This window comes from Vicugna pacos, chromosome 32 (genome assembly GCF_048564905.1).
Source record: "Vicugna pacos chromosome 32, VicPac4, whole genome shotgun sequence".
Taxonomy (NCBI): Eukaryota; Metazoa; Chordata; class Mammalia; order Artiodactyla; family Camelidae; genus Vicugna; species Vicugna pacos.
In genome coordinates this window covers 5,365,030-5,378,568 of record NC_133018.1, presented here as the reverse complement: position 1 = coordinate 5,378,568, position 13,539 = coordinate 5,365,030, and the positions used below count along the sequence as shown (strand labels likewise).

Here is a 13,539-nt window from a genome sequence, read left to right as displayed (position 1 = left end):
GTTATCCCCTTGATAGGCGGTGTGGTTGGTGTTGGTGAATCTAAACTCCGTGCAGGATGTGAGGCAGGACTTCCCCTCTGCCCCATGCCTGTTGCCGCCCTGTCAGGGGTGGGGTCTGCTCCCTAGTTGTTGGAGTAGAAGCCCTGACGCTCAGGCTCAGCCAGGTTCCAGTGCCTTTGGGTGTGTGGCCTGCCCCACTGGAGGTGAATGCTGAGGCAAGAGAGGCCCATGCAGTGACAGAGTACATAAGTGCCACCTGTGTCGGCATCTGTGACTCTGCTCAGAAACAGCTCAAGTTTGCATCCTTTTCCCTGTTATGTTTATCCCAGATCTAGTGCAAGGCTGTGGTGTGGACTGGGCTGCGGCTGGGGGTTCAGAGGTTGCGGCTGCAGGAACTGAGGTGCCTGCACTGCTGCCTGAGATCCGGGCTGCCTCCGTGACAGTCTTCTCCCAGGACCTGTCTGCCCCAGATCTGCCGCTGAGCAGAGGTGTGGGTTGGGCAGAGCCAGGATGCTCTTGGTGGAAGATGAATCTCTGGGTGCTCCTGTAGCACCCCTTGAGTTGCTCCTTTTGTTGTACACCTTGTGATGCTGTTGTTGAAAAAGGGACATTTGCTTGTTACAATGTTGTAACTCTGTAAACCAGGATCTCTCCTTTACCCAGCGTTTTCTCTTTTTATTTTGAATCACTAAAGGCTGTAGCAGTTCATTTGTTTTGTGACTTTCCGAAACTATTTTTGCATAGACTATATTTCTTGTCATGCATGGTCACTCAAAATCTGTGTGCCTTTGTGGGTTCAACTAGTGTTTTGACAGATTTCCTTGATAGCCAGGAGCTAAAAACCAACAGCAAATAAACAAAGAAACATGACAATCCCAGTCTGGATGGTGGATGGCTCTGGAGAACTCCTTTAGATGAGAACAGACAGATGTGATATTTTATGCATCAGGTCTGCTCTTCTCCTTTTGAACTACGGACCAGGGTCTCACTCTGGAACACAGGCTGTCATCACTTCAAGATCACTGAAGTGTTGCAGGGGGAGGGGGGCAAGGGCAAGTGAAAATGCCGCAGAGCTTTCCTACCATTTTTTTTTTTTTTACTGAAGTATAGTCAGTTTACAATGATGCATCAATTTCCGGTTTTCCTACCATTTTGAAATTACCTTTTTCTTGATTTAGTATTTACTTGGTTGCTGTAAACATTTGACTCTTTTCTAGAGTTCTGACAAAGTTTGATTTCAACAGTCTGTGTGTGTGTGTGTGTGTTTTTTAAATATATTTCTACATAGGGCAGGAGTGTGGAACTGCCTGTCCACCCTTTTGCTGATGTCACTCTGACGTCTCCCTTCTTAATGCTCTGTGATGTGCTTTTATCTTTGTCTTGGGTGCCCTTCCCTCTCTCCCTGGAAAGTCTATGTTCATCCTCTGAGATCTTGCCTGGATACCCCTTCTTTGTGAAAGCTTCCTTCAGACACCATATTTTGTTAGTCTCTTTCTGTCTGCTCCCTCGTTGTTTGTGTGTATACACACTATTACATTCAGTATAGCTGTTTACTTACAGATGGGTGTTCTCTACCAGATGGTAACCCTTTTGAAATTCATGTGGCATTTTGCTTAAACGTTTTCAGCCATAACCCTTAAGCTCAGAGCCTGGCACAGAGTGGGCATCCAAACGTGGCACATAGAAGAGTTCAGATTAAAGGGGACACTCAGTGAGGACCAGGTGGATAGGAGCATCCTCTGACATGGTGAGAAGGCTGGTCTTGCAAGAGTATGAAAGAGGGTACACTTTAGAAAAGAGAAATTGGGGTGGATGGTAGTAGATGAGGGGTAGTTTGGATATGTGTCTTCAAATTCTACAGGTCATATGCAGTAACTGTCATTTCCAGAAAATAATCTATATGTATGCCCTCAAAGGTAGAATAAGGGTAATGGAAAAAATTGGAATCAGCACGTATAAAATTGTAATGTTACTTTACATGGAAGGTGGAGGATTGTCAAGAATTGTTGGTTGACAGGATATTTGATTCACCCAATAATTCTTATTCAAGAGATCTTTCTTCTCAAGGATGTAAACAATTGAGGTCTCAACACCTTTCTGTTTTTTAATGAATATTTCTCTGCTTCTCCTGGTTACAAACTGGCCTGATCCACTTTGGTCTTGGAGGACCCCTCTATCTTTCTGGTGGACAACAGCAGCCTCTAGCTCTTGAAGGTGGGAGAAGGCTGCCTGTGTGTTGGTTTAATGAAAGCCACATACATAAATATCTATCAAATACACATTTGGTTACAAGCAAGCATAAGTCAGTTTGTGCAGCTGTTTCCTTAATCTGATGATACGCGAGTTCTTCGACTTTTAGTTCACCTTACAAGAAACATTTACAATGAACAAAAAGATGGCAGAAATATTCTGATAAAATTCAGTGAGCTTTAGAGTTGGCATCAGACACTGCAGGTTTAGGGATGAAGTGTCGAGCCCTCTCCCCGATGAAGAGCAGAGCTCAGGTGTCACACCAAAGGTTTCCTCAGGCCTCTTTGAAATCCCTCCTTCCTGACTTTCCCGGCACCTCTGTCCACAGGCAGCCTTTGATTTGTTCTCTGTGGCTGTAGATCAGGTGCTGGCATGCTTTTTGTAAAGGACCAGAGATCATACATATTTGAGGCTTTGTAGGCTGTTGTGGGGTTCAGCTGGGCGGTGCACAGGCGGTAAAAGAATTTACCAAAGACAAAGGATGCAACTAGAAAAGGAGTGCGTTAGGTACACTGCCAGAGACAGTAGCAGGCCACACAGATGAAAGGGGCCTGTGCGAGCACTGAGGGTCGGTTGCTGAGGTCTTTCATAAGGGAGGGTAACCTCTAACTCCCTGTGCTTACATGACGTCAGGCAGAGAGCGGGGCTGCAGGGCGCATGATCAGCTCATGCACAATTCTCTGCTTGGTTAATGCTGAGGTAGCAGGGAAGGGAGGGGTCGTGAAAGGGCAGGGCTGGGGGTTGTGGTAAGGGGCTGTGGCCGCTCCTGGTGTCAGGCTTCCGGGGATCGTACGGATGATCCTTACCTCAGCTAAGGCAGGGCTGTGCTGGGAAAGGACTGTTCTTTGCTATCTTTAGAGGGCAGCAGCCCGGTGCCTGAGGGGCCCTGGAGCAGGAACCTGCCAGATGTCTGTGGACCCCACAAAGGCCGTACACTTTCTGTTACAAATACTAAATACTGCTGTAGTGGCGCTGAAGCTGCCACAGAAATTGTGTAAAGGAGTGGTTGTGATGTGTTCCCATAAAAATTGATTAATAAAAAACAGACAGTAGGTCAGATTTGACCCATAAGCTGCAGTTTGTCAAAGCTTGCTACTTACATTTTCTAGAGGTTTATAGGAAAGGATTGTATATATAATATTTTTTCATCTGGCATCTTTTAATTAGCATAATTCGATTAATGAGCGTCAACCATGTGGTAGCGTACATCAGTAATTCGTTCCTTTTTGTTGCTGAGTAGTAGTCAGTGGTTTGAATATGCCTGATGTGTACATCCATTAACCTATTGATGGACATTTGGATTGTTTCAGTTTTTTGATTATGACAATGAAACTGCAGTGATCATCTGTGTTCAGTTGCTCGTATCATCATGGACTTTAATTTCTCTGGGGATAATACCAAAAAGTGAAATTGTGGATCATTTAGTGGATTTATGAATGAGTTCTTGAAAACTGCCAAACTGCTTTCCAAAGTGGTTGCACCGTTTTACAATTCCAGCATCAGTAAGCGTGAGATTTCTAGTCCTTCCGTATCCTTGTCAACACTTAGTTTGGTTGGTCTGTTTGACATTGTATATTCTGAAGTACATAGTGAAATGTCATTGTGGTTTTACTTCACATGTCCCTGATTGGTAGTGATATTTAGCAACTCTCCAAGTGTTTGTTTGCTATTCTTGTATCTTCCGTGAGGTGTCTCTTCAAGATAGTCACCATTTAAATTGGGCTGTTTATTTATTTTTGAGTTTTGAGAATTAAAAAAAAAAGTATCCTGGTTATGAGTCCTTTATCAGGTAGATGATTTACAGATGTTTTCTTCTAGTCTGTGGCTTGTCTTTGCTTTTTCTTAACAGTGACTTTTGAAAATATGATTCAATAAACAGATGAAAAGTTAAAAAATGTGTTTGCATGTGGATATCCAATTGTTGCAGCACCATTTATGGAAAAAAATATTCTTTCTTCACTAAACTGTCATTGAACCTTTGTTGAAGATCAATTGACCTTTAACTTGTGGGTGTATTTCTGGACTCTCCATTGATCAGTTTGACTATATTGATGTAATACTGAACTGCTTTGATTCACATAGCTTTATAATAAGTCTTGAAGCGAGGTAATATATGTTCTCCAATTTTATTCTTCTTTTTCAAGGTTGTGTTTGGCGATTCTAGGTCCTTTGCATTCCCCTATGAAGTCTGGGATTTTTACAAAGCATTCTAAGAAAAAACTAAAGGCGATCTAAATAAATGGAGATATATACCATGTTCATAAATAAGAAGACTCTATATTGTTAAAATGATAATTCTTCCCAAATTAATCTATATATGGTATCTCTGAGGTGTCCAAACTCCTAATGCCTGATGTTAATACCTGTGCATGTTATGTTACATGGCAAAAGGGACTTTTCAGGTAGAATTAAGGTTACAAACCTTAATATAGGGAGATTTTCCTGGATTATCCGGATGGACCTAGTGTAAAGACATAGGCTTTTAAAAGTGGAAGTGGAAGAGAGGAGAGTCAGAGAGATACAACAGAAGAAGTGGCAGGGGAAATTGGAACTGTGAGAGCAACCTGACCCACTATTACTGGCTTTGAAGATAGAGGAAGGAGGTCATGAGCTAGGGAATGTGGGTGAGCTCTAGAAACTGAGAACAACTTCTGGGTGACAGCCAGGAAGGGAATGGGGATATCAGTTTTACACATGCAAGGAATTGAATGATGTCTTCATTCCAAATGAGCAAGGCAACAGATTTTCTTCTGGTGCCCCCAGAAAAGACTGCAGCTCTGCCGACACCTTGAGTTTAAGATCAGGGACCCAGGTGCGCTCACCAGACTTCTGACCTATGACAACTGTGATGTAATAAGTAGGTGGTATTTTCAGCCGCTCCGTTTGTGGTAATTTATTATGGCAGCTATGCAAAACTAGTATCCTTTTTATGCTTGTATAATCTATAGCCATATCACTGATCTTATTCTTAATATTGGCATTTTCCCCCTTTCCAGTTTTTTTCCAATTCAGATTGGCTGGGTTTTATCAATCTTCTTGATCTTCTCAAAGAACCAAGTTTTGGTATCATTGTTTTTCTCTCATATTTTTCTAATTTCTATTTCATTGGTTTCTGCTCCAGCAGATTTTTCTTCTACTTATTTTCGGGTTTATTTGCTCTACTCAGAAACAAATGAGCAGACTCTTTGAACACAGACTTCACAAAAGATATACGGATGGCACATAAGTACATGAAAAGATGCTCAGCATCATTGGTCATTAGAGAAATGCAGCTTGCAACCACAATGAGATACCATTTCACACCCTTTGGAATGTCAAAAATCAAAAAAGCAAAGTGTTGAAAATGCGGAGGAACTGGAATTCTCATATGCTGATGGGACTGTAAAATGTTACAATCATTTTGGAAAACAGTTTCAGAGTTTCTTAAAACATAAATATTCCGTAATACTAACGTATCATATGATCTAACCATTCCAGTTCCAGGTATTTACCTAAGGGAACTGAAAGCATAATGTACATATAGGTAATTGTATATGAAAGTTCATAGCACATTGATTTGTAATAGGCAAGCTTCGGAAGTAATGCAAATGTCCGTCGATGGTGAATGGGTGTGTATATTGTGGCAAAACCATACTGTGACATACTACTAAACAATAACAGAGAATGAACTATTGGTCCACACATCAACACTGAAGAATCTTAAAATAATTGTGCTGAACGGAAGCAGTCAGACAAAAAAATGCATGCTGTATGATCGCGTTTATAGAAAATGTAAATTCATCTATAATGAGAGAAAAAAGATGAATGGTTTCCTGGGGGTGAGGTGGGGTGGCCAGAGGAGGGAGAGGGAGACAAGAACATGGACGTGAGTAAACTGCCAGGAATGGTGGATATGTCCATTATCCGGATTGTTGTGTTTGGTACTTGGATGTCTACACTGGCAAAATGTGACTTGTACATTTTAAAGTATGTTCAGTTTATAGAATATCAATTATCCTCAATAAAAAAGCAATTTTAAGATGAAAAATTAGTGTGTTAACCACTGAAGTACATCCATAAGTCCATTTATTTGTTTTTCAGGGTGGATAGCTGTTCTGGGGGCCATCTGGTTGCTAATTTTAGCTGATATCCACGATTTTGAGATAATTCTACACCGAGTAGAATGGGCAACGCTTCTATTCTTTGCAGCACTCTTCGTTCTGATGGAGGTAAGACTTTAGTAGAACTTTTACAATATGAACTTTTACTTGATTTTTAGATTTTATATTTCATTTAGTGTATGAAGAAAGCCCAAAGTCTGTAAGTCTTTTTTTTAATTCTTTTTATTGAAGTATAGTCGGTTTACAATGCTGTGTTGATTACTGGTGTACAGCATAATGGTTCAGTCATACATATACATGCATATATTTGTTTTCATATTCTTTTTCATTTTAGGTTACTACAAGATATTGAATATAGTTCCCTATGCTCTACAGTAGAAACTTGTTGTTTCTCTATTTTACATATAGTAGTTAGTACCTGCAAATCTTGAACTCCCAATTTATCCCTTCCCACCCCCTTCCCTCCAGTAACCATAAGTTTGTTTTCTATATCTGTGAGTCTATTTCTGTCTTGTAAATGAGTGCATTTGTCTTTTTTTTTAGATTCCACATTTAAGTGATATTATATGTTATTTCTCTTTCTCTTTCATTCTCTTTCTGGCTTACTTCACTGAGAATGACAATTTCCAGGTCCATTCATGTTGCTGCAAATGGCATTTTTCACTCCACTGTGTGTGTGTGTGTGTGTGTGTGTGTGTGTACACATACCACAGCTTCTTAATTCAGTCATCTGTCGGTTTAGGTTGTTTCTATGTCTTGACTATTGTAAATAGTGCTGCTGTTGGGGTGCGTGTATCTTTTCGAATTAAAGTTCCTTCTGGAAATAGTCCCAGAAGTGGGATTGCTGGCTCATACGGTAAGTCTATTTTTAGTTTCTTGAGGAATCTCCATACTGTTTTTCATAATGGCTGCTCCAAACTGCATTCCCACCAGCAGTGTAGGAGGGTTCCCTTTTCTCCACAGCCTCTCCAGCATTTGTTATTTGTGGACTTTTGAATGACGGCCATTCTGACTGGTGTGAGGTGATACCTCATTGTAGTTTTGATTTGCATTTCTCTGATAATTAGTGATATTGAGCATTTTTTCATGTGTCTGTTGACCATTTTTATGTCTTAATTGGAGAATTGCTTGTTTAGGTCTTCTGCCCATTTTTGGATTGGATTGTTTCTTTCTTACTAAGTTGTATGAGCTGTTTAGATAGTCTGGAAATTAAGCCTTTGTCAGTCGCATCATTTGCAATTATTTTCTCCCATTCTGTAGGTTGTCATTTTGTTTGTTTAGGTTTCCTTTGCTGTGTAAAACCTTGTAAGTTTAATTAGGTCCCATTTGTTTATTTTTGCTTTTATTTCTATTGTCTGGGTTGACTGCCCTAGGAAAATATTGCTAAGATATTTGCCTATGTCTTCTTCTAAGAGGTTTATAGTGTCTTGTCTACAATTTTAAGTCTTTAAGCCATTTTGAATTCATTTTTTTGTATGTTGTGAGGGGGTAGTCTAACTTCATTGATTTCCATGCAGCTGTCCAGTTCTCCCTACACCATTTGCTGAAGAGGCTGTCTTTACTCTGTTTTATGTTCTTGCCTCCTTTGTCAAAGATTAATTGACCAAAAGTCTGTGGGTTCATTTCTGGGCTCTCTATTCTGTTCCATTGATCAATATGTCTGTTTTTTTTTAAAACCAATACCATGCTGTTTTGATGACTGTAGCTCTGTAGTGTTGTCTGAAGTCTGGAAGGGTTATTCCTCCAGCTTCCTTCTTTTTCTTTAGTATTGCTTTGACAATTCTGGGTCTTTTGTGATTCTTTATACATTTAATTCTTTCCACATATTCACTAAGTGGAAAATGATGGGGGTTGTAATTAGACTATTTTAAGTTAAACCATATTTTATCTCAGGCACCTAAATATTATCTGATAAAATTACTTATCTGGTTGCTGTTGTTTTTTTTAATTACCTTTGTGGTTTGTAAATTTGTTCTAATTTCATTTACTACAGAGTAGAATTTGCTCTAAGTTGGGTTTGGAGCAAAATGACTTGTTACAGAAAATTTACAGGGTAATATTAACTTGATGATCTATTCTATGTAACATTTAAGTAAATATTCTGTTATGGAAAATACTATATCAAAGAAAATAAGGAATAATATATGTTATTTAAGTTATAATTGTTGTTACAAAATTATTCACAATACTTTTTAGTCTTGAGACTTGATTTATAAACCTGTGTCCTTCTCAAATACAAAGCTTTGCTCATGGAGAAAAAATACTATTCCTCAAAGGACCCCTTCAAGCATACCTAATGTCTTGTGTAATTACCTTAACTTGCTGATGGAAGGCTCATCTAATATTCATCCTTCTCTCTGTTAAAACTCTGACACTTTTTTTTTCTAATTATTTTTTGAAGGAGTCTCTTGAATCACTGAAGTCTATGTCTTTAACTCATAATGAATTGTGTTGATGTAATCAAGTGACTCAGGTAGACCCTCCAGATCTGTCAGGGAGTCATGACTTATATTCTGCTTCCTCACTTCCCTACTGAAAAAATTCACCCTTTCTCTTCTGGGTCTCTTTCCACACTGAACACACAGAATATGGAGGGGGAAAGTCTGGCTGCTGTTTCATGATTGGGCTTTGAAAGTCCCTCCTTCAGCTCTTGGTTTTTGGTTTCTGTTTAATATACCGATATGAGTGTGCAATCTCTGTGTTTGCATAGGCAGACAAAATGACTTTAAGTCCATTTTCTAAGATCTTTCTATTGAAATGAATTACTTAAAAATAAGATTTTCTTTTATAATTATATAAATATATATTACAGTTATATAAATATGTAATTTATATAAATTCATAATTATATAAATATATACAAATAATAATTCCAATAATGTGGAATAAATAATAGAGCCTTGGGACTGTCTGGTCTTTGAAGGTTTGGTGTAATTCCTCTGTGAAACCATCTGTGTCTGATTTATTTTGGGGGGAGGCAGACTAGTCATTTCTTTAGTAACTTTCTCTGTTTCTTTGGAAGTAGGTCTAAGCTTCTTAAATCAAATGAAGTTAGTGTTGGTAATTTGTATTTCTTTAAGAAACTGTACATTTCATCTCAATTTGAAAATGTATTGTCACAGAGATCTCCAAGTTAGTCATTCATGATTTTTAAAAAAATTCCTCCTCTTTCAGTAGTTATTTCCTTTTTTATATTTTCTTATTTTGAATATTTGTGCTTTATCCTCTCTCTCACCCCCCACAATCAAGTTCACCTGTGGTTTGTCTATTCTGTTAACTTAAAAGAAAAAAATGCAGGATTTGGCTTATTAATGAGAGCTACTATTTTTCTGTTCTCTATGTCCTTAATTTTGGCTTTAACTTTAGAATTTCCCTCCTTTATTGTGGTTTATTTTGTTCTTTTTCTAGTTTTTATATTGAGAACATAATTGATTTATTTCATTTTTATTGATAAATATGTGTTGTGAAGTGATTTTCCTCTGACCACTGCTTTAAAATGTATCCTTAGACATCGGCAGTGCTTCATTGTTTCCTTTTAAAAATTGTACTTTGTTTGTATTTCTCCTTTTACCAAAGAGTTGTTTGAAAAAGTTTTTAACTTTGCATATAGAAAACCTTGTTGTTGTTGTTGTTGTTAGTAATTTCTGATTTTATTACATTAGAAATAATGTTGAAAAAATATTTCTACTTTATGGAAGTTACTGGCATTTTCTTTGTAATCTTTGTATATTGTATCAACAACTTCGTGAATGTGCCATGAGCATCAGAAGAAAATTTGTATTCTCTGTCTTCAGGGTGTAGTGTTCGTATAAATTCATAGTATCTTTCCTATAGATTGTGTTGTTTAAATATTTTGTCTCTGTAGTTTTTGCCCATGTCTTACACTGAATGTGGTGCATTTATGTCTTCAATTATTGTGTTTCAGTCTTTGCAACTCTTGTAGTTTGGCTTCTTCATAAAGGCTGTTTCTCTGTTACTTAACTTATAAGTATTCATGAATGTTATACTTGCATTATTATCTGCCAAAATTGTGGCTTTACCGTTAAAAAATGCCCTTCTCTTATGTTTCCTTTGTGTGATATCAAGATTACTATACCTGCTTTTTTGTTTGTGTGTTTCTGTTACCTGGTGTTACCTTTCCCTTCTCCTTTAAACCTTTTGAAATTCATATTTACTGATATGACTGATACTTTTAATCTCTGCTCTGACATAATATTTTTATTATGTGTGTTTTCTTGTAATAATAGCTACATTCATTTCTCTATAAGGTGTGTATCATTGTTCATTGATAATTTATTTTGATATTTGGAAATATTAGTGTTTTTATTCCAGTGGTTACTTTTATGCTTAAATCTTTTTTAATGCTTTTAGTACCTAATGCACTTTTTAACCTTAACTATCTGGATTTTCAGGTTTTTTCAGTATCTTTATGACTACCTGTTGTTTGTACAAAAATGAGATTTTTCTGTTTTCGTCTCTCTCGCATTTACTCACAGGCTAATAGTTGCATTATTTTTACTTTATCACATAGCAATGATTTTCTAATAGCCTTTCACTTAATCTATATATTTATTTTACTCTTAGATGTACGTGTCAATATTTTAAAATGCTGGCTTAGTTCTTTTGTTGAAGTTTTCCCAGTAATGATTGAGGAAACTCATTCTCTAGTACAAGGGTCTGCAACTATGACCTGTGGACCAAATCTGGCCTGCTGCTAGATTTTGCAAATAAAATTTTATTGAAATACAGTCCCATTTATTGATTTATTGCTAATAGCTGCTTCTGTATTACATTGGCAGAGTTTTGTAGTTGCAATAAGAGATCTTAGGACACACAGAGCATAAAACATTCACTCTCTGGCCCATTTTAAAAAATGGACACCTGCTTTAAAAGAGTCTTCAGAAAGGGCTAATGGGCGCTGAAATTCCTAAGTTCTTGTATGTTGAATATCATTTTTCTACAGCCTGGATGTTTGAAAGACAGCTTGGCTGGATTTAAATCCTTGCTTTACCTTTTCTCTCATTGATTTTTTTCAAAAAATGCCATTGTTGCTTTGTTTTATATTGTTGATTTTGAAAGGTCTAATGTCGGTCTAATTCTGTTTTTGCCTATGGGCCTTGATGGTATTATATTCTTCCATGAAATCTAATGGTTTTATTAGAATGTGTGTCAGAGATTTTAGGTTTGTTTTTTTTTTTAATAAGCTAAGAAGAATGAGTTGAGGTACGGTGGCTTTTGATCCTTTAAAAAAGGCATTATTACAATTTGTTAGCAGAATTATGGCAAAGATACATTGGGAACTAGGAAAAATGATTACCTGTGAGGAGGTGTCAAATGCAGAAAGGGGTGCAAATTATATTTCTCAATATACAGTTTATATTCAGTTTTTTCTTCGGTTTTATTGAGATATAATTGCTATACAGCACTGTATATATTTAAGGCATACAGCATCATGGTTTGACTTACATGCATCATTAAGTGATTATTACATTACGTTTAATGAAAATCCAACATCTCATGCAAATACATAAATACAGTAATAGAAAAAATTTTTTCCTTGTGATGAGAACTCTTAGGATTTATTCTTTTTTTATTTTTGGACACATGAAAATCTATTATTATTGTTCTTTCACCATCAAAACTTATGATCTTGGTCTTTCCTTCTTGCCTTTGTACAAGGCCAAAAGAGAGACACTGGCTGCTTTGGCCACCTTAAAGCAGACTCCAGGAATGTCACCAACAGCATGACCTTTGCAACCAAATCCAGCAACCAGAACTTCATCATTTTCCTCAATAAAATTCAAACAACCATCATTGGGAACAAAGGTTGTGATAAATATATATATTTATTCATTTATTTATTTATATTTATATTTATATAGTTAATTTATTTATTTTGCCATTCTGGATTAGCTGAACCCTGACACACTTCCTGATGGCAGAATTTGGCTGTTTGGCTTCAACCCCTACTTTTCCAAGCACAATTAATTCCTTTTGCATGAGAAGTGCTGTGCCCAATTGGGCTTTCCCGTGCTATTTATCATGCCACTTCTGGTCTCATTGGTGGCTCTGGAACTTCCTGGCAGTACAAAGACTGTGACATCTGCCCATCCTGCTGACGCCACAGGCCTGAGCAAAAGAGCAGAACTTACTCTTTTAACCATTTTCATATATAATATGTGTCAGTGATAATTATACTGGGCATGTTGCACATTACATCCCTAGTGTTTATCTTATAGCTATTTCCCTTCCCTCTGTCCCCACCTCTGGTAACCACAAATCTGATCTCCACTGCACCTGAAGGAATAAAATACCTAAGAACAAATCAAACTAAGGGGGTCAAAGACCTGTACTCAGAAATCTATGAGACATTGTTGAAAAAAACTAAAAATGACACAAACAGATGGAAAGATATATAGCATTCATGGATTTGAAGAATTAATATTATTAAAATGCCCATACTACCCAAGGCAATCTATAGATTCAGTGCACTCCCTATGTAAATATCAATGTCATTTTTCAAAGAACTAGAACAAATAACTCTCAAATTTGTATGGAAAACTTAAAGACCCTTAATAGCCAAAACTATCTTCAGAAAGAATAACAAAGCTGGAGTTACCATGCTCTCTGATTTCAGACTGTATTACAAAACTACTGTGATCAAAACAGTATGGTACTGGAACAAAAAAGGACACAGAGATCAATGGAACAGAATAGAAAGCCTGGAAATGAACCCACACTTATAAGGACAATTAATCTAAAAGAAAGGAGGCAAGAACATATGATGGGAAATGACAGCCTCTTCAACAAATGGTGTTGGGAAAACTGGACAGCTACATGCAAAGAATCAAACTGGATTACTCTCTCAAACCATGCACAAAAATAAACTTAGAATGGATTAAAGACTTAAATATGAGGCTTGAAACCATAAACTAGAAGAAAACAGAAGCAGGATGCTCTTTGATGTTATTCTTCATAATATATTTTTGGATATATCTCCCTGGGCAGGGGAATTTAAAGCAAAAATAATAAAATGGGGCTATATCAAACTAAAAAGCTTTTGCATAGCAAAAGAAACTATCAATGAAATGAAAAGATCACCTAATAGGAGAAAGTATTTGCAAATGATATATTCAGTATAGGGTTAATATCCAAAATATATGAAGAACTCATACAACTCAACATCAAA

The 13,539-nt window shown here is 37.1% G+C and overlaps 1 protein-coding gene and 1 pseudogene across 1 annotated transcript in view; one reads left to right on the top strand and one right to left on the bottom strand.

The window, feature by feature from the left end:
• The window catches only part of LOC102543550 (P protein-like), a 127,218-nt gene that overhangs the window by 79,957 nt on the left and 33,722 nt on the right, over positions 1-13,539 (top strand). Inside the window, exon 15 of the mRNA XM_072952828.1 lies at positions 6,331-6,458. Coding sequence (XP_072808929.1) covers positions 6,331-6,458 — 128 coding nt within the window. The remainder of the gene's footprint in view (positions 1-6,330; positions 6,459-13,539) is intronic.
• LOC140690997 (small ribosomal subunit protein uS12-like) lies at positions 11,993-12,461 on the bottom strand (annotated as a pseudogene).